General features: G+C 38.3%; 1 protein-coding gene and 1 non-coding gene across 2 annotated transcripts; one reads left to right on the forward strand and one right to left on the reverse strand.

The window, feature by feature from the left end:
- Positions 1-6,314: 6,314 nt before the first annotated feature.
- LOC138880613 (small nucleolar RNA R71) lies at positions 6,315-6,419 on the reverse strand. Its single transcript, XR_011403342.1, has one exon. It is a non-coding gene; the product is annotated as a small nucleolar RNA R71 (small nucleolar RNA).
- A 597-nt stretch (positions 6,420-7,016) lies between these two features.
- Positions 7,017-8,189, forward strand: LOC138879671 (uncharacterized). Its single transcript, XM_070159290.1, has 2 exons — positions 7,017-7,595; positions 7,704-8,189. Exons 1-2 carry the CDS (start codon positions 7,017-7,019, stop codon positions 8,187-8,189), a joined length of 1,065 nt encoding a protein of 354 aa, XP_070015391.1.
- Positions 8,190-22,799: the final 14,610 nt, after the last annotated feature.

Consider the following 22,799-nt stretch of genomic DNA (forward strand, 5'->3'; position numbering starts at 1 on the left):
CAAGTCCAAATATGATAAAAATGATGAAACCCTCGATTTTGGAATATATTCTGTCTGCCAAGATTTTTAAGCACCACGATCACGAGAGAGTAGACGAGATCACGTAGAAGAAATAGTTGTTGGCCCAAAGTGTGCTACGCGATCGCGGAAGAGCTTATGCGATCGCGTAGAAAGAAAAATGTTACTACCCAATTTTGTGTTATGCGATCGCGTACAGGACATTGCGATCGCGAAAAGGAAAACAATGTTGAGGCCTAGAGCTACACTATGTGATAGCGAACCTACCTATGTGAACGAGATGAAGGAAAATATGACAAGTTGACATTACACTACGCGATCGCGGCTATGCCTATGCGATCGCATAGAAGGAAATGCCAGATAGCAGAACAACAGTTTAAATATAGGGAAAAATGACCCGTGGCCCAACCGAAACACACCCGAGGCCCCCAGGACCTTGTCTAAACACATAAACAAGTCACATAACCTAACACAGACTTGCTCGAGGTTCAAATCACATTAAACAACGCCGAAACAATGATTCAAACCATAAATCGAACTTATGAACTTTCAAATCTTCAAATTTCTAAACTCGTGCCGAAACTTGTCAAATCAATCCGGAATGACGCCAAATTTACAGACAAGTCCAAAATGATATAACGGAGCTGTTCCAACTCTTGGAATCATATTTCGATGCTGATATTGCAAAAGTCAACTGTGGGAACTTCTCCATTTTCCAAGCTTCCACTTTTCCAACTTTCGCCAAAATGCCTCAATTTTTCCTACGGACCTCTAAATCTGAATTTTAATGCGCGCCTAAGTCAAAAATCACCATACAAAGCTGTTGGAATCATCAAAAATTTATTCCGGGGCCGTTTACTCAAAAGTCCAATTCCGGTCAAATTCTCACTGTTTAAACTTCCGAAACTAGATTCCTTCTTCCAATTTGACACTGAATCATCCATCACCTCAATTCAACTATGTCCGCAAGTTGATACACATAATATAAAGTTGTTAGAGACCTTATGCCTCAAAATGAAGCTTAAATTCTCAAAACGATCGGCCGGGTCGTTACACTCGTACACTGAGCATAGGCCGACAAAGCCATACAATCTTTCATATACATGATATGTTTACAAGACTCTAAGAGTACATAAATGTCATAAGGACGATACATTTCCCCGATATACCAATCAATACATGTCTAAATCATACTAACCAAATAAGTAATTCCGGAACAAATAGAGCGAACCAACATCTTCCGCTGAGCTGATAGCCTACTTGGAATACTCTCAACCTGTTTATTGGATGTGTGGGCATGAAATGCAGCGTCCCCAAGCAAAAGGGATGTCAGTACAAATGATGTACTGAGTATGTAAGGAATGAAAATTCATAAACAATAGACATGATAGAAACATGGAGTAAAAGACTCAACATGTATATCTGAATAGCTATGTGAATCATTTAATATTATAATGTCATTCATATGCATATAAATGTCATATAATGCATGGGTATATGCGTTCATAATATCATCAAGCCTCTGAGGGCATCCCATCATATCATCTCGGCTACTATGGGCAAATTATCAATGTATACCAATTGATCAGGTGGTGGTGCATATATAATGCCATAACTTTTTTTTATATCCCATATACATATAATATACATATACATGCATATATAATGTCATCTGGTCATGGGTAAATGTACATGTATAAATGAATGCAATGCATGAGAAGTACGTCAATAAAATCTCTCGGAATGTCATAAGACCATTATGCCTATGAGTATATCATGAACTGAACTTTTTTAAACTTACATATTTTTTTAGACTCATGAACTAATGATAGAATAGTACGACATATGGGGAATCAGGAACATAAGCATATCTAGAATTTCTACGAATAGAGTCACTTATGGAAATTGTACATTTGCTCGTTTTGTTTATGTCGTATAAATCATGCCAAAAGAAAGAATGGATAGCCTTAACATACCTGAACCGATTCTCTTGACAAATCCTCTAACACACATCTTTTACGAAAACACGTGACAGCGGATCGAAGTAGGGGAGAATCCGTATGATATTCTTGAGAAAGATTGCACCGTACTCCCTTAGAATTGCAAAATCACATTGCTATTATGATAAGAAGTTTCGTATGAATCTCTTGCTGAAGCTATTTACATGAATTGATCATATTCTTGTACTCTCTTTTGTGAATTTGAGACATTTATGGCTTAGCCAAGATTCCTTCTAATGGTGCCATAACTGTTCTCTAAGTTATTATTGTTATCAAAAAGTATTTAAAGAATGACAAAAAATTTGAGAATGTGAAATCAAAGTGATTGGGAAAGAATATAGTGGTCTTGGTTTGTAAGGAAATCTTTACGTCTGTCATGTAAAGATTTGTGAGTCTTAGTTCTTAATGCTAATTTCAACAAGCCTTTTTTTGTTTGCAGCTTCGTTTATCAAATAAAGAATTAAACCAAGGCAGTTATCTAATGGATCTTACATGTAAACAAGGCAATTTATGTCTCATGACTCATCATGCACATTTGTCCCACTTTGGCTTGGCTAAATGCCATGTGATAGCCCCTAAAAGGATTATTATCTACGTAATCCTTACTTAATACCACAATTATTCCCACAATTAATCAATTATCCATATAATTAAGAATTATCTCAAATTACTTAAAATACTACTCACTTTTCAACATACTTTATATACCTTACTATCATGGTCATGTGATACCTTGTGTGACACTAGTCTACAAATACCGGGTATTTTAGTTCGGGCCATATTTTATCACAAGATATCAAACTTCGATGATGTCACGACCCAAACCAATGGGCCGCGACGGGCACCCGGTACCTTACTCAACCGAGCACCAACGTAACGTATTTCTTTTATTACATTATCATATACACGTGACATACGGGCCTAATAGGCCAACATGATTATGTATAAACTCAAAACATTGGCCGACAAGTCCGTACAATCTTTCACGTACACGACATATATCTACAAGCCTTTAAGAGTACATAATTGTCATAAAGGTCAAGATAGAGTCCCGACATACCAAACAATACACGTCTAACTCATACTAACCAATCACGCAACTCCGAAGCAAATGGAGCACACTGAGCCGATAGCTTACTTGGAGAGCTCTCAACCTGTCTATCTGGACCTACGAGCATGAAACGTAGCATCCCCAGGCAAAAGGTACGTCAGTACGAATAATGTACCGAGTATTTAAGGCACATAAATAAGTACATAAGAAACATGGAAGAAATATAGAGTACATGACTCAACCTGTAAGTCTGAATAAATTTGTAAATCATAAATTACTTTTACCACCATGCATATGCATATGAATGTCATGTAGTGCATAGGTACATGTTTCATAACATCATCAGCCTCTGAGGGCATCCCATCATATCATATCGGCCACTGTGGGCAAAATCATCATTGTATACCAGCTGATTAGGTGGTGGTGCGTATATAACGCCTTAACCTTTACCATATCCCATATATATATATATATATATATATATATATATATGCGTATATAACGCCGTTTGAATCATATTTATATATATACACGTATATGATGCCGTTTGAATCATATTTCAGCCACTGTGGGCAACATCATCATCATATACCAGTTGATCAGGTGATGGTGCGTATATAACGTCGTAACCTTTTCCCATATCCCATATACATATATTTACATATATATGCGTATATAATGTCATCTGTTCATGGGTCAATGCACATGAATGCAATGAATGAAAAGTACGTTAATAAAATCTTTCAGAATTCCGTAAGACCATTTTGTCTTTGAGCAATATCATAAAGTAAACTCTTTTCAACTTTCGTATTTTTCTAAGACCCATGAACAGATGATAAAATATTATGGCACGTGAAAATTCTAGAACATAGATATCTCTAATACATCTATGAATAGAGTCATTAATGGAATTTGTGCATTTGCACGTTTCGTTCGTATCGTATGGATCATGCCAAAGAATAGAGGGGATAGCCTTAACATACCTGTTCCTGGAATTATTTGAACGAACTGCAAAATATGGACGACATTCTGCTTGAAATCTTGAAATCTCGAATGAATTTGTTCTGCCTCCAACGTTTTTGAACTAAATAATGGTTTTAAACTAAAACTTGACTTCAATGTTTTTTTGAAGCTTGGTTAAAGTTTCTATTTTCAAGCTCCTACTTTTAGAAGCTTTAAGGGCTCAATTCGTATTAGACCAAGAAAATGAATTAAAGCTTTAAGTCAGATGGTCTAAATTGGAGAAGACTTTTACAAGTCTTGCTAAGACTTTAAGTCACGTTAGGTTATTAGGTAGACACCTAGACTTAGGATTAGTGACTCACCTTTCTTGAGTAGTGGCCTTGTGCCACGTTTTATTGGGGTTAATTTTATTAAATTTTATCCACTTATTAGTTAACCGGGTAATGTTTCATTACCTGATAATTAATCCATTACCCACACAATTTAAAATTTATGTTTAGCTTAAAGTATATATATTTTTATGTATATCGCCTCATATATTACTCTTGTTTAGTGAATTTGGGATGTTAAATGCAATGAATTATATTGATTTGAAGTGTTTTTACTTGTAGGAATGATTCGGGAGCAATTTGGGGCAAAACGTGAAAGATTTGAAGCTAAAACGAACAAAATCGGGAAAGGAAGCAGTTGGGCGCCACAGGCAGCACCTGGAGCCACCTATGGCGCTGAAAACAGTAGGCTCAAAAATTGGCGCGCTATGGAGGGAGCCTGGCCCCGGGCTGGGCGCCGGTGACATGAATCGTGTCCTATTTAGCTCGGGACAAGTTTATTTCGGCCCTAGACCTACCCAACTGATATAAAAGCAAGACTAAACCTATTTTTGAGGGGGGAGGGGCCCACTTTGGGGTAGAGATACACACGGGATAGTGAGGAAGCGAAGAATTCTCAGTTTTCTTCATCTTTTTCTAGTATTTCCAATTGATTCAACACTTATGCAATTGTTTGATTACATCATGAGTGGCTAAACACCCATTGTTCTGGGGTTGTGATTTAGCCATGATTATTGTTGTTTTATATTAGCTTGACCTTGATTATAATTCACCAATATATGGTTGTTTCTTCAATTCTGCATTTAATTGCTTAATTGTCTGGCCAGCAGTTAGGTTCTATTTACTATCTATGCTATGCTTGGGAAAGCCGTGTTTAGATTAGAGAAGAATTGAAGAGAGCATGATATTAACCCTTAGGGGGAGCGGATTTGTGGTTAGGATAGGAATATACCTAGTCACCGTGCTTAATTAAATATCGTGATATTAATGCGTTCTTAATATATTGATTTCATAGGAATATAGGCGTTAATCTATTTAGAATTGGTGAGTAGTACTTCGGGAGAAGGCTATGAGAGCATTTATCAATTAATTAGCAACCATGAGTGAATTATATGAAAGGGAGAGTTAATTAGAACACAATATGATTGGTGAATCGATCACAACTCTAGAATATTTGTCTCTACTGAATACACAACAATCAACTCGTTACTTGATAACTTAGTTATTATTTAGAATTGTAGTATAATATAATCATATTATTGGACTTTGATTTTAGCTGGATTGAATAACAATTTTAGTGATTTAGTGAGTAGTTTACACAAGTTTTTGGCGCCGTTGCCGAGGACTTGAATATTAAGTACTTGCTAGTTTTTGCTTTAACTGTTTATTTAGTCTAGTCTAACATTACTTGATTGTTGCTCAGATCTCAGGAACTTTGATTGAATGTGTAGGGTCAGAAGCCAGGACCGACTTCAAGGCTTTGATCCTGAACCTGAGAGAACATTTCACAGGAGGTTGAGGGAAGCAAGGGATACGAATAATATTTAGGCACTTGTTCAATTTCCTATGGACATGGCATAGGAGCAATTTATGGCTGTTCAGGAGGTGGCGATGCCCAGCATTGCTAATGTCACCTCCAGTATAGTAAAGCCCAGGATCACTGGGCACTTTGAGATGAAACAGAGCATGATCCCGTTACTTCATGCAAACGGGCAATTTATGGGTCTTCCACACGAGGATCCACAGCAGCATATTCTAAACTTCTTGGAGATTAGTGATACTTATATCACTAACGGGGTCACTCCAGATTATGTGAGGCTCACACTTTTTCCATTCTCTCTGTTGGGCGAGGCTAAGCGATGGCAAAAGGCAAAACCAGCTAACTCTATCACATCATGGAATGATTTGGCAAGAAAATTTCTGGCAAGGTTCTTTCCTTCAGGCAAAACTGCAAAGATCAGAAGTGAGATAGTGGCCTTCAAACAGAAAGCGGGAGAATCTTTATACTCAGCTTGGGAAAGGTTCAAGGGCCTACTCAGAGACTGTCCTCATCACAATAAAACGAATAAAGTGTTAGCTCACACTTTCATAGAAGGGCTACATGCTAAAACAAAGATCGTGGTAGATGATACAGTTGGGGGTCAAGTGTTGGAGAAAAGCTTTGACGAGATATATGCATTATTGAACAAATTCTCCAAGAGCAATCCGAATTGTCAAGGAGAGATGGGCAGACACACAATGCAAAAGTCTGCAGGGGTTCCTGAGTTAGATGTCATCTCAGTATTATCAGCGCAGATTTCTACACTGACCAATCAAGTCAACCAGATGAACTTGAGTATCAACAAGCAACAAGCCCAACCAGTGCAACTAGTTTAAATATTTTGTAAAGTATGTGGAGAGGGTCACATGAGCAATCTATGCCCAGCAAATCCAGAGTCTGTATATTTTGTGGGTAATGCAAATCGAGGCCAAACAAGTCAGTATGGGGACACTTACAATCTCAACTGGAGGAACCACCCAAACTTCTCTTGGGGTGGAAACCAGGGCACTCAGAATCAATACAGGCCTCAAGCACCTTAACAACAATATAGACCACCTCAGGTTGAACAACAAGCGAGTCCTACAAGTCACCTTGAAGATATGTTGAAAAAAGTGATGGCTGAACAGCAAGCCCTCGCCATAACAGTGAGAAATTTGGAGCATCAAATGGGACAGCTTGCCAGTGCTCAAAACACTAGACCAGCTGGAGCTCTTCCATGTGATACTGAGCCCAATCCTAAAGCTCAAGTCAATGCGGTTACCTTGAGAAATGGAAGAGCACTAGAAGAGGTACCAAAGAAAAATAAGAATATAGATCATCCTGAAGGAGAATTAGCTCCCAAGCCAGTTGAGGGGAATGAAAAAGATAATAAAGGACCCAAGCCAGTAATTGAGACTAGGCCACCGTCTCCGTTTCCACAAAGACTGCAGAAGCAAAAAGATGATGCCAAGTATAAGAAATTCCTAGATATTTTGAGCCAAGTGAGCGTGAATCTGCCTTTGGTGGAAATTTTGCAGGAAGTGCCTAAGTATGCAAGGTATCTCAGAGATATTGTGGCAAACAAACGAAGACATGCAGAGTTTGAAATAGTTGCACTTACTGAAGAGTGTAGTGCCAGAGTTCAGAGTAAACTTCCTCCTAAGTTGAAGGATCCTGGGAGTTTCACAATTCCTTTGTCTCTTGGAAAACAAGAGGTTGGTAGAGCCTTGTGTGATTTAGGGTCCAGTATAAATTTGATGCCATCCTCTTTGTTCAAGCAACTCGGATTGGGGACGCTTAGACCTACTACAATCACTTTATAGCTAGCAGATAGGTCACTAGTCATGCCCGAAGGAATTATTAAGGATGTGTTAGTTCGAGTGGGAACATTTATTCTTCCTGCTGATTTTATTGTTCTTGATTACGAGGCAGATGAGGAAGTGCCCATTATTTTGGGGCGATCATTCTTAGCTACTGGTGGAGAAATTATTGATGTGAGAGCAGAGAAGTTAAAAATGAGAGTTGACGACGAGGAGGTCACTTTTAATGTGTACAAGGCACTTAAGATTCCTAAGCATTATGAGGACTTGTGCATGATTACTATGGTAGAATCGAAGGGGATAAAGCAGAGTTCTTATGTGAATTATAGTGATCCAGATGGGACAACTGAGTTAAATGAGGTTGTGTTTCTAGCTGAGCGTGTAAAGATGATTGAGAAAAGAGCCAGAGATGAAAGAGGAGACCATCTGAGAGCGCGCAAAAAGGCTAGAATTCATGGGAGAAAGAAGAAGAGAAAGCGCCCAACCTGAGCAGAGTAGCAGAGTCGTGCCACGACTATAAATAAGGCGCTTGTTGGGAGGCAACCCAACCTGTGTATCTTTTATCTATTGATTATTTCTTTTTACTGTGTTTTGTGTTGTTTTTTTTATTTTTGCAGAGTAGGGGAAGTCTAAGTACCCAAAGTTGAAGTTGAGGAGCATGTTTGATCTTAAGTGTGGGGTCGTCCCAGCCCTAATTGAGGATCATGTCCGAGTTAGGTCTGAGAGGGTCTCAGGGAGTATTTCTCACCCTTGTTTTAATATTTCTCTATGGTCATGCATCGAGGACTATGCATAATATAAGTGTGGGGTAGGGAAACTACTTTCTGGAGTATAATTGTCTTTCTTTTATAACTCGTAGTAGACATAGTCTAGGTTCAAAAAAAAAGTTAAAAAAGCTCGGACTGTTCCTGACGATGGATCTTTTGGACAATTTTCTTGAGGGATTAAAGTCCGATTTAAAAACACCAAATTTTTTTTATGTGTCATTTTATTTTCTTAGAATATCTAGGTGGTATTCCTTGGTTTTTCTTTGGGCACCGGTTCTTTTCCAAGGATGTAGCTCGAACCAGGCACTTTTAATTTCTTTTTAGGAGTAATTTAGGAAGGAACTGAGTCGTTCTGAGATACTCACTGGTATGGTTGATGTTGGAACAATAGGCTACGACATACATTCTGTTTTCCCGTGTATTTGGTTTGAATTATAAAGCCTAAGTAAAGTAAATAGCCTGTTTTGTGACACCTTTTCTCAGTTGTCTGACTTGTATGCCGCATAGTGCAATGTTGCTTAAATTTCTCATTTATTTGTGCTTGCTTGACTTGAGAGTTGAACAGAACCATCTTGATTGAGTCATGTGCAACGTGTGTGTGAGGATTCGTGAGTTTCTGTGCTATCCTGTGTAGTCTAGAACTTGCCCCGTGTGTTAATTGAAGCGAAATTGTGAGTTGTTCTAATCTAGGAGATGACGTAGGGATTTTCTTGCTTGATCATAGATGTGCTTGTCACATAAAAGTAAAATTTTCTGTTCCTAGCCCCTTTGAGCCTATAGACCTTTCTTTTGGCACCCACATATAAGCCATACCCCTATTTTGTTCTTAATTTGATATTGATTGAGCCTTTACCTTCTAAGGCACTTAGTCGCTAAAAGAAGCAAGGTGAGATATTGGGGAGTAGCTTTCGAGTGGAAACATGGAAGGGCTCGTTGGTGCACTAAAGTTGAAATCAAAAGTCACTAGCCGGTGAACTTTAATGTATGGAGTGTGTGAAGAAAAAAAAAGAGAGAGAAAGGAAAAGAAAAATTGCAAGAAAAGACAAAAAAGAAAATATGATAGTTCAAATAATGTAGAAAAATACACACCTCCAATTCTTATTGATTTGTGCTAGTGACAAAATAGAGAAGTGCTTAAGTGAAAAGAGGGCTATGTTGTATATGGCAAGTGATTTGGTTGAGAAGAATATGTTCTTGAAGTGTAAATGTATTGTATTAAAGTGCTTAGGAGGGTGAGTTACTATTTCTAAATATATCCTACCCGTCCCTTAGCCTACATTACAACCTAAAAGTCCTAATTGATCCTAGATTTGGCTAGCTTAAATTAGTGGAAATATACACTACGGGCAAGCTTATGGAATGACCACGGGATGCATATGAATTCTTTGTGAGAGTGAGCGAATTTTGTTCAATTGTGTGATGTTCTTAAATTATGTTCAAAAGCATATTTGAATGTGTGGACCAATTTATATTCACTCTCGATTTGTTGGTGAGGGCACATGATCTCATGAATGATTGGTAATGTTGTAAACTTTCTTGTTGGGTAAGTGCATAAATTGATGGTACTTAGTGGTTGCAAGTTGGCTTGTGAGGTTGGGTGGTGACAAATAGGTTATTGGAAATTATTGAATTGAAATATTATACTTGGGCTTGCTTAAACGGGAAGAATGTGAATTTTTGTGTGTTCATGCTTGTGTGGCGGTATTGATCGTAGTCAAGGGTATAGAGTGCAGTTAAAGGTTAAAGTGCTCCTCTATAATTGATACTTGTACGTAGTTGGGGGTTTATTAGATAGTCCTATTGCTCGAGGACGAGCAAGAGCCTAAGTGTGGGGTGTTGACCTTTAGCTTAAAGTATATATATTTTTATGTATATAGCCTCGTATCTTACTCTTGTTTCGTGAATTTGGGATGTTAAATGCAATGAATTATATTGATTTGAAGTGTTTTTACTTGTAGGAATGATTCAGGAGCAATTTGGGGCAAAACGTAAAAATATTTGAAGCTAAAACGAACAAAATCGGGAAAGGAAGCAGTTGGGCGCCACAGGCAGCGCCTGGTGCCACCTGTGGCGCTGAAAACAGTAGGCTCAAAAATTGGGGCGCTATGGAGGGCGCCTGGCGTCGGGCTGGGCGCCGGTGACGCGAATCGTGTCCTATTTTGCCCGGGACAAGTTTATTTCGGCCCTAGACCTACCCAACTGATATAAAAGCAAGACTAAACCTATTTTTGAGGGGGGAGACCCACTCTGGAGTAGAGATACACACGGGATCGTGAGGAAGCGAATAATTCTCAGTTTTCTTCATTTTTTCTAGTATTTCCAATTGATTCAACACTTATGCAATTGTTTGATTACATCATGAGTGGCTAAACACCCATTGTTCTGGGTTGTGATTTAGCCATGAATATTGTTGTTTTATATTAGCTTGACCTTGATTATAATTCACCAATATATGATTGTTTCTTCAATTCTGCGTTTAATTTCTTAATTGTCTGGCCAACAAATAGGTTCTATTTACTATCTATGCTATGCTTGGGAAAGTCGTGTTTAGATTAGAGAAAAATTGAAGAGAGCATGATCTTAACCCTTAGGTGGAGCAGATTTGTGGTTAGGATAGGAATATACCTACTCACCATGCTTAATTAAATTTAGTGATCTTAATGCGTTCTTAATAGATTGATTTCATAGGAATATAAGCGTTAATCTATTGAGAATAGGTGAGTAGTACTCGGGAGAAGGGTATGAGAGCATTTATCGATTAATTAGCAACCATGAGTGAATTATATAAAAGGGAGAGTTAATTAGAACACAATACGATTGGTGAATCGATCACAACTCTGGAATATTTGTCTCTACTGAATACACAACAATCAACTCGTTACTTGATAACTTAGTTATTATTTAGAATTGTAGTATAATATAATCATATTATTGGACTTTGATTTTAGCTGGATTGAATAACAATTTTAGTGATTTAGTGAGTAGTTTACACAAGTCTATGTTGGTTCGACACTCAACTTATCATTATATTACTTGTTGACCATGTATACTTGCGTGTGTGTTTGGGAGTAACAACCATAAATTATTTAAAATTATATTTATTTTTAAAATACTTCACATATACTTTATATATTATATTACCGTAGTCATATGGTACCTTGCATGGTACTTGTTCGTAATTACCAAGTATTATTGCTCTACCCCTATTTATTCCAAATTAGACACTTTCAACAAAACTCATTTTCTTTCATCCGTGTACCCCTTTATCCTTCATAATACTTATTTATCGCTTGTTATAAATAGCGTAAGTACGTTAACATCAAGATGATCTCATCCCCGATTCTTACATCAGTTAACTGAAAACGAAATTTTAATGTAGAATACTTTAGGGTGCAACATCGTCGTAACTTAATACTGTGAAGTGTGACATCACCATAATATAATACTGCAAGGCACAACATCATCTTAATATGATACTGCGGAACGTGATATCGACGAAATATTGCGGGTTGTAACAGATGAAATTCATTTTTTTTGATTTGCTTACCCTCTCACCTTCACGAATTTACTCATCATTTGTTTGAAATAGCATAATGCTTATAATCTCAAAATAATCTCATTCCTGGACTTAAGTCGATTAACTTACGACAAAACTTTAACATACGAAAATGCGGGATGTAACATCTCATTTCCGAGCTTCCATCAATTTACTTATGGCATACTTCCACGTACGAAAACATGGGGTGTAACACTGTGAGCATGTGTTTTTGGACTTCTATGTCAAGTGGTGTATCAATGAGTGGGACTAGTGGCTCGGTGAGTGGTTGGATGGCTATATGATGAGTAGGATGTGACTGCAGGATGTGTTCAAATGGTTTGAATATGATGGGAACAATTTTCTTGAGATGTGAAAAGGACTATTGGGTGCTTGATTTCTATGATGTGATGTACAATCTTAAGTTATAAATGTTTTGATAGATTCTTTCATGTTGTCTATTTGTTGAACGAAATAGATTTACATGTCTTGTGGATGAGTTCAGACTCAGGAAGATTAAATGATGGCGTAGTAGTTGTGGTTGTGAAAGAGGTATAGTAAAATGCCAATTTGAGGATAAACAGATGGGTTATCCCCTGTAGGGTAATCTTTGGATGTGTGACCCTTATGGTGTTATGTGGAGTGTGTCTTTCTACTAGTGGATTATGTCTGTTGCGATTTGAGTTTGGATCAATTGAGAAAGATAACTTGACTGTCAGGAGGATGAATACGAGCATAGTAGATGATTTGAAGTATTTTTATGGTTTGTGTTGCGTGAGCTTATGAAGGACTTAGTTAAATATCACTCCAGGATTATAGCAGTAATGGAGTATGTGTATTGGAGTTAGGGAATTTTTTGTTCTATAGCTTTGAGCCAAGTGTGGGAGTCTGCTAATGACGATTTGATTGTATGGTTATGTGTTGTATTGGTTTTGATCCGAAGCATGCTTGTGGATCGGTTATGACTTATGGATGTTTGTTTTGAGGGTGACTTAAGCAAGAAAATTTCTGGATACATACTGTATTACACTTTATGGGTATATGGGAATTATGGAATGATTTGAGTTGTTATTCGTGATAGATATAGTGTGCATAAAGTAGAAATTTACTCAGTTGCCTTAAGGTGGGGTTATTTCTTTGGGTGTTGTTATACTGATGAGGCACAAATCATTTGGGTATCTTCATAGTGGATATATTGGATGTGGTATTTTTGTGTTTAAATGGCAATATAGCGGCTTATGGGCCTCAGGGAGATGTGGTTTTATGCTAGGATCTCTCGTGGTGAGGGTTGTGTTAAGGGTCGTAGTGTGCTAGCAAAGTGAAGTGTTAACTTGAAGGCAATTTAGAAGAAACTCAAAGGAAATAGGACAACCTGGTAGTAGGTTGGATCAGTATTGTAATGGTATGCTCGGTTCTTTGGGTTCTTATGATGTGATGAGGCTTTACAGGTGTTTTGTGGTTATACTATTGGGTTTGGCGACCTGCGTGACTTGGTTGATTTAAAGGAATTCAGTCCTGATGGCTTGGTTATGTGCAAATGGGTTTCGAAGGGTTCTCCATGGTTTCTACCATGATTTGAGATGGATAATTCCTACCTGCGTAAAGAGGATGTTGCATATTGTGTTTTTCTCCTGGATGGGATCAAATAGAAGGTTTTTGACTAATCGTGTATGTAGTATGCTAGATACCCAAGGTTGATAATGTGGTTCTCGTGTTTTCATATGATAGCATGATAAATGTGGTGTGTTGTGTGGGATTGAGATTTGTATGTGCAAGGTCACGATTCACTTTTGAAGGGAAGGTCATAAATTCTTAGACATCATGAACAGTTTCAAATGATTAGATGAATGCTATTACTACTTGGTATTTCCTGAGAAGGTTGCGTATTTCAGAAGGCGCAATTGTTTGACTTACGGATGCTTCATTGGTATTACGGGACTCGCCTGGTTGATCGACTGTTGATGCTCAGAGTTTTTATGTAGCACGGAAGAATTATAGAAGTATTTCTCATAGGAATGATTATGTATGAGAGATGTGTTAGTCATTCGAGTGGTGGATTTGGGATCGGCTATGGTGATTCATGTGTTCTTTAGATTTAGAGACTGAGAGTTCTCAGAAGCAAATTTTTTCGAGGTTGCGGACTATGACGATGTGGCCAAAGTTAAATAGATGGTATTACATGCTATGGTTAGGTCATTATGGACTTTTGGAGGGCCACTTATCTTTTTGGGGATGACCGGAGTTGATTTGGGGGCCCATTGGTAGGCCCAATGAGGATGTGTATTCTACACTGGGGAAAATTTGAAGACTCAACACCGTTATTGCTGAAAGGTGTGTCATTCCATTAGAGTTGAGCTTGTTCATGTTCTGATATGTTCTATGTGTTACTCTTCTACGCTACGAGGGGTTGTTATTTATTGGTTATAGGCACACCTGATACAGTTCTATTTGGGCGTGGTAGTGGGATTCGATCAAATGGTTATTGGGGTGTTCAATAGTTGGTTATGCCTTAGTTATGGTCTTTTCGGGTTGTGATATATTGTGTTATTCGCTTTTCCATGGTTATGGTCATGCACTTCGTGTACGTGATGTCGAATTGCATGTGTCTGTTGATTTCGAGTATTGTGGCTTGAGGTACTTCATAAGACCAGTGTTTGGATGGGTTCACGCATTGCAGTAGAGTTATATTGGGACATGATCCTTTTGTTAGATTCTGTGTCTTGGTTCCACTATGTATGATTGGTTTATAACATTGCGGTTGTGTGGTACTTGTTGAGCTTGTGGGACGGTTCTCTCATTTAAGCCATTTTCCTTTTTTAAGTGCATTTGATTTGTTGCTTATTGATGCATAGATTACACGGTTGTGGCTTTAGGTTGTATTGGTTTGGCATGTCAATAGTATACTTATGTTTGATGAGATAAGGTCATTGGAACTAGAATCGATATTATCGGATTTGATTACAGTATGTTTGGAAGAATAATATCAGAAGTCGGCTTAGGATTTGGCTTTGATTCTTGTCGGACAAGAGAGAGAGAGAGATCCATGAATTGTTGATCTGATGAGTGGTTATGAATTTTTGCGTGTTTCTCTCATAATCGGTAGTGAACAAAGGTTTTGAATGAGGTTTTATTTGATATGAGGTTTACTACTGGTATTGGGTTTGTTTTGAGTAGCTACTGTGATCGAGAATTATTACATGAGTATGCGAGTTGTGTGGTATATCATGTGACTATATCTTGGGTTATGGTTATGGCTTGATACGGTTTATTTAGACTTATACAATGTGTAGATACGAGATTCGGTTCTTGTAAGGAATTTTGGATGTTGGAAATTTAGTTCTAAGGCTTATGGGGTAAGGTTTAAGAGAGAATCTCCGTTTATGTTGTATTGACTGACGTATATGGTTGGGTTAACATGGGATCACCCCCAATCATGTGCATGGTAAGATTATGCGGCGATTTGATGGCTTTGGAACGACTCTAGGCACGTTTGAGGACAAACGTATCTTTTAAGAGGGGGAGAATGTAAGGACCCGACCAATCGTTTTGAGCATTTGCATTCCATTCAGCTAGTTGAAGTCATGAGTAGCTTCATATGATGTATTATGACTTGTATGAATCCTCGGTTTTTGGATTTTAGGTGATTCGGACTTGATTTGGAAAAATGATTCTTAATTAGGAAGCTTTAAGTTGGAATAGTTGACCAAGTTTGATCAGAGTTTTGATTGTTCTGTAAGGTCCAGATGGTGATTTTGGACTTGGGCATATTCCTGGAGTTGCATTTGGATATTTCTAGAAGGTTTCAACACTATTTAGCAAAATTGGAAATTAAAGGTTTGGAATATTCATATGTTTGCCCATGAGTTGACTGTGATTATATCAGGTTCGGATTGTGGTTCCAGGAATTGAAATGGCTTCGTTATGTCATTTGGGACTTGTGTGCAAAATTGCAGTCCATTCTGGATTGATGATATGGTTCGGCGCAAGTTTTGGAATTTGAAAGTTCAAAACTTCATTACACTTGATTTGAGGCGCGTTATGCCGTTTTGATGTTGTTATCTGTGATTTGAGGCCTCGAGTAGGTCCTTATTATGTTATGGGACTTGTTGGTATGTTCGGACGGGGTCCCAAGGCGCTCGGGCGTGTTTTAGATTGATTTCGAACCATTTTCTTCATATTTTCATTGTTTGTTTCTTCCGGTGTTTGGTGCCCCAATTGTTCTTCGCTATTACGAAGATGAAGGTGCGATCGTATAGAGGAAAATCTAGAGCTAGGCACTATCTTAATCGCGGTCGTGATTGGATAACCACGTTCGCGGAGCTTTGTGTTTGTTACAGTGTGTGTTCGCATTGAAGAGGTCGCGTTCGCATAGAGTTGAGCTGTGAGCTAGGTGCTGGTGATTCCTCTTCCACGTTCACGTGGGTTAGTCCGCGTTCACGGATATATGGTTTCTGTGGTCTTCGTGTGCGCATGAGGAGGCTTGCGAACGTGTAGAGCATTTCAAGGGTAGTGCATCTTTCATCTTCGTGATCGTTATGGTATTTCGGGCATCACGATTCATTAATTCGTTTAGTGATTATAAGTACTCTATTTTTAGAGGTTTCGGCCATTTTAGGATATTTGAGGTATGGAGCTCGGATTGAGGCGAACTTTGAGGTGATTTTCACCACATGGAACGGGGTAAGTATTTTCTACTCGGTATTGATTTTATTTCTTTATTCCATCTTTGTTTTGCATTTGATTGATGAGTTTAAAAGAGAAATTGGGGGTTTTTATATAAACTTTTATTATGTGAATTTTTTTAGTTTTAAAAATCAATTTGGAGTCAGATTTGGGTGAAGCTAGTATGGTTGGGCTCATAGTTGAATGGGTTGTCGGAGTTTGTGAGTTTTGTCAGATTTAGAGGTGTGGGACCACGTTGGACTTTTTGGTTGACTTTGGGCTTTTTCTTAAAAACTCAACCTTTATTGATTGGTTTTGTTTCCTTTGGCATTATTTGATGTTCTTGAGTTTCTTTTGGCTAGTCTCGAGCCGTTTGGAGGTCGGTACGTATAGGATGACATTTCTAGAGTATTGTTTGTCTTGCTCGGTATTGAATTTGGCTTCTTCGAGGTAAGTAACACTTCTAAACTTGGTGATGAGGTTATGAATCCCTGAATATACGTGTTATGTGTTTGGTGTTGAGGTGATGCACATGCTAGGTGACGGGTGTGTGGGTGTGCAGCGTGTGAATTATGACTTGGTTGATTTTGTGGTACTGTGTAGTCACCTAATCTTGCTTCTATCCATGAAAAATTCTACGTACTAGAGTGATTGAGCTGTGTTCCATGTTGGAAATTATGTTTAGGCAGCTATATGTGTATTCGATTGGGACGCACTGAAGTCATTTTTGCTATTGAGTTATTTGCTTAAATTACAATTACAAACTCAGTCATGTTTATTCATTTGCATATCATATCTCTATCTCTGTTATCATTTATTGATACATCATGTATCATTGTTTTGGCTGATTGGCATGAGATCTGTGTACCCGAGAGACTAGAAAGATTAATGACTAAGTGAGGTTGAGGGACTGATTGTCAGTGATATTTATGGGACTGGGTTGCGCACCGCGACAAGCTTTATTGATTTATGATAGGATCGGGTTGCACGCTGCAGCATGCCATATTGGTTTATATTAGCACTTTTTCAGGATCCTCCCCTCTATAGTTTGACATACCAACAGTGAGCGCAGGTACCGTGTGTCGAGTTCTTAGTGATTGACTGTGCGGAGTGATCGATTGTACCGACTGATTGAGTATGAGATAGTGAGATTGAGAATTTTGAGAGTGTGAGTACATGAGTTTATCACTGTGGTGCATTACATTTGACATGCATACTTGGCATGTAGGCATAAAGATGCATTTCCTTATGCTATACGATATTGTAACATTTATGACGTCTCACACACATTGACATGTAGGCATAGAGATGTATTTTCCTCATGCTATCTGATAATGGAACATCTTACATGTTGTTGAAAGTTTTTGGAAAAAATTATAGTTTTCTAACATACTCACATTTTGGTGATTTCGGTGAAAGATTTGGGTTTTTACTGTTATACCTTAAAAGCATGCCTATTTTTCATAATTATAAATGATCTAAGCATCATATCTTTGAGTATTAATTGTATTGTTTTCATTATATTGCTATGAGTTGTTCTTGGCTATTTGTGTTGGACTATGATCATTGTCCAAGCTCGTTACTACTTTCAACCTAAGGTTAGGTTTGTTACTTATTGAGTATATGGGGTCGGCTGCACTCATACTACACTTTTGCACCTTGCGTTCAGATTTTGGAGCTGATATTGTTGTGTATGGCGGGAGCTAGCTTGAAGATGAACCTACGTTCCGGTTGTAGCTGCCTCTTATTCATGGTAGCTTTAGATTTATAAAAATCTGTTTATGTAAATTTCAAACAAATGATGTATTTATTTCATACTAGCTTTGTAAACTCTAAATCTTATAAGCTCATTATTTGTACTACCCATCCTTGGGATTCTGTGTAAAAGTTTAGTTATTTCAATATTTATTTTCTCAGTGAATCTCATTTAAATAGGATTATTGCTAATTGGCATACCTAGCAGATTAGGTTAGGTGTCATCACTACTAGCTAGATTTTGGGTCGTGATAGTTGGTATTAGAACTCTAGGTTCATAAGTTCTATGAGTCATGACCAAATGTCTAGTAGAGTCTTGCGGATCGGTATGATGACATCCATACCTATCTTCGAGAGGCTACTGGGCATTTAGGATAAACTTATCATCATTCTTTCCTTATCGTGCAACATTGATTCAGCTTGAAGTGTATCTCTTTGAATTCCTTCCACTCACTCGTATGCGCATGTGAGCGGTCGGTATCAGTTGTACATTGGCATCTTGTGGATTCTACGGACTAGGTGCGAGATGTATTTTTGGTGATGGGATAGTCTGGAGGACTTGAGGCCTAGTTTGGACCGAAGCTTAGGCTTAGTAGCTTCAGTTGTGTGAGCATGTGCTTTTGGACTTCTATGTCAAGTGGTGTCCCTTTGAGTGGTACTGGTGGCTCGGTGAGTGGTTGGATGGCTATATGATGAGTAGGATGTGACTGCAGGATGTGTTTAGATGGTTTAAATGTGACGGGAAGATTTTGCTTGAGATGTGAAAAGGACTATTGGGTGCTTGATTTCTATGATGTGTTGTACAGTCTTGAGTTATGAGTGTTTTGATGGATTCTTTCATGTTGTCCATTTGTGGAACGAAATAGATTAGCATGTCTTGTGGATGAGTTTAGACTTCGGAAGATTAAGTGATGGTGTAGTAGTTGTGGCTGTGAAAGGGGTATAGTAAAATGCTAATTTGAGGATAAGCATATGGGTTATCTCCTGCAGGGTAATCTACGGATGTGTGACCCTTATGATATTACGTGGAGAGTTTCTTTCTACCAGTGGGTCATGTGTGTTGTGATTTGAGTTTGGATCAGTTGAGGAAGTTAACCTGACTGTCACGAGGATGAATGCAAGCTTAGAAAATGATTTGAATTATTTTTATGGTTTGTGTTGCGTGAGCTTATGAAGGATTTAGTTGAATCTCACTGTGGGATTATGGCAGTAATAGAGTATGGGTGTTGGGAGTTAGGGAATGTTTTGTTCTATAGCTTTGAGCCAAGTGGGGGAGTCTGTTAATGATGATTTGATTGTATGGTTATGTGTTGTATTGGTTTCGGTCAGAAGCATGCTTGTGGATCGGTTATGACTTGTAGATGTTGGTTTTGAGGATGACTTAAGCTAGAAAATTTCTAGATGCATGGTGTATTACACTTTATGGGTATATGGGAATCATGGAATGATTTGAGTTGTTATTCGTGATGGACGTAGTACGCATGGAGTAGGAATTTACTTGGTTACCTTAAGGTGGGGTTACTTCTTTAGGTGTTGTCGTGCCGATAGGGCACAGATCATTTGGCCCGCTTGGGTAGTGCAATTGAGATTTGAGTAGAGTGGATGACTCTCGAGAAGGTTTTAATGGATTCAAGATTTATATGTGACAATTGAGCATTTTTCGGATGGGTATATGGCTAGAATCTGAGGTTTGCATTGGATGGTATCGAGACTCGCGATATTTTTATATCATTGTGTATTCAAATTTCAGTATCAGGAAGGTAAAGGAATCAGTTGTAGAGAAGTGTTGTATTTTGGGTGTTTAAATGGGAATATAACGGCTTATGGACCTTAGGGTGATGTGGTTTTATGCTAGGATCTCTTGTGGTGAGCGTTGAGTTAATGGTCATCGTGTGCTAACAAAGATAAGTGTTAACTTGAAGACAATTCAGAAGAAACTCAGAGGAAATAAGATATCTTGGTAGTATGTTGGATCAGTATGGTAATGGTATGCTCGGTTCTTTGGGTTCTTACGATGTGATGAGGCTTTGCAGGTGTTTTGTGGTAATACTCTTGGGTTTGGCGACCGGCGTGACTTGGTCGTATTACAGGTATTCAAATATGATGGCTTGGTTATATGCAAATGGGTTTCGAAGAGTTCTCGAGGGTTTCTACCATGGTTTGAGATGGTTAATTCCTACCAGCGTGAAGAGCATGTAGCATACTGTGTTTTTCTACTTGATGGGATTAAATGGAAGGTTTCTGACTGATCGTGTATGTATTATGCTAGTGACCCAGGGTCGATAATGTGATTCTCATGTTTTCATATGATGCATGATAGATGCAGTGTGTTTGTGAGAATGAGATTTGTATGTGCAATGTCACGATTCAGTTGAAGGGAAGGTCATGAAATCTTAGACAACATGAACGGTTTCAGATGATTAGATGAACTCTATTACTATTTGGTATTACCTGAGAAGGTTGCGCATCTCAGAAGGCGCAATATGTTTGACTTACGGATGCTTCATTGGTATTGTGGGACTCGCCTGGTTGATTGACTGCTGATGTTTAGAGTTTGCTATATGGTATGGAAGAATTTAGAAGTATTTCTTGTAGGAATGATGATTATATGTGATACATATGTTAGTCATTTGAGTGGTAGAGTTGGGATCGGGTATGGTGATTCATGTGTTCTATGTATTTGGAGACTGGGAGTTCTTAGAAGCAGATTTTTTTGGGGTTGCGAACTGTGAAGATGTGGCCAAAGTTAGATATATAGTATTACATGCTATGGTTAGGTCATTGTGTACTTTTGTTTGGCCACTAATCCATTTGGGGAAGACCTGAGTTGATTTGGGGCTCATTAGTAGGCCCAGTGAGGATGTATATTCTACACTGGGTCTCTCATTTGAGTCATTTTCCTTTCTTGGGTGTATTTGAATTGTTGCTTATTGGTGCATAGATTATACGATGTTGGCTTTAGGTTGTATTGGTGTGGAATGTCAATATAATAGTTGTGTTTGATGAGAAAAGTTCATTGGACCTAGAATGGATACTATCGGATTTGATTATGGTATATTTGGAAGAATAATATCGAAAGTCAGCTTCGGATTTGGCTTTGGTTATTGTGGGATGAAATAGAGAGAGAGAGATCCATGACTTGTTGATCTGATGAGTCGTTATGAGTTTCTGCGTGTTTCTTTCATCATCAGTAGTGTGCAAAGGTTTTGAACGAGGTTTTAATTGATATGAGGTTTACTACTGGTATTGGGTTTGTTTTGAGTAGCTACTGTGATCCGGAATTATTGCTACGAGTATGAGAGTTGTGTGGTATATCATGTTATTACATCTTGGGTTATGGTTATAGCTTGATACAGTTTGTTTAGACTTATACAGTGTGTAGATGCGAGATTCAGTTCTTGTAAGGAATTTCGGATGTTGGAAATTTGGTTCTAAGGCTTATGGGCTAAGGTTGAAGGGAGAATCTTCAGTTATGTTGAGTTGACGAACTTATATGGGTTGGGGTGACGTGGGATCACCCCCGGGTATGTGCATGATAAGGTTACACGGTGATTTAATGGATTTGGAATGACTCTAGGCACCTTCGAGGACAAAAGTGTGTTTTAAGTGGTGGAGAATGTAACAACCTAAATGGTCATTTTGAGCATTTGCATTCCATTCAACTATTTGGCATCTTGAGCATCTTTGTATGATGTATTATGACTTGAGAGAATCATCGGATTTGATTTTTAGGTGATTCAGAATTGATTTGGAAGAATGATTCTCAATTAAGAAGCTTTAAGTTGGAAGAGTTGACCAAGTTTGTCTTTTTAGTATTTGACCTCGGATCAGAGTTTTGATGGTTTCCTTAGGTACAGATAGTGATTTTGGACTTGGGCGTATGCCCGGAGTTGCATTTGGATATTTCTAGAAGGTTTCGACACTATTTGGCGAAATTGGAAATTTGAAGGTTTGGAATATTTATAAGTTTGATTGGGAGTTGACTTTGATGATATAAGGTTCGGATTGTGGTTCCGTGAATTGGAATGGCTTCGTTATGTCATTTGGGACTTGTGCGCAAAATTTGAGTCCATTCCGGAATGATTTGATATGGTTCGACACGTGTTTTGGAAGTTGAAAGGTCACAAGTTCATTAAGCTTGATTTGAGGTGTGATTTGTCGTTTCGATGTTGTTATGTGTGATTTGAGGCCTCGAGTAGGTCTGTGTTATGTTATAGGACTTTTTGGTTTGTTCGGACGGGGTCCCAAGAAGATCTGGCGTGTTTCAGATTGATTTGGGACCATTTTCTTCATATTTTCGTTGTTGGTGTCTGGTGCCCAATAGTTCTTCGCGATTGTGAAGGTGGAGGTGCGATCGCTTAGAGGAAAATTCGGAGTTGG

The sequence above is a fragment of the Nicotiana sylvestris genome, chromosome 10, assembly GCF_000393655.2.
Source record: "Nicotiana sylvestris chromosome 10, ASM39365v2, whole genome shotgun sequence".
NCBI lineage: Eukaryota > Viridiplantae > Streptophyta > Magnoliopsida > Solanales > Solanaceae > Nicotiana > Nicotiana sylvestris.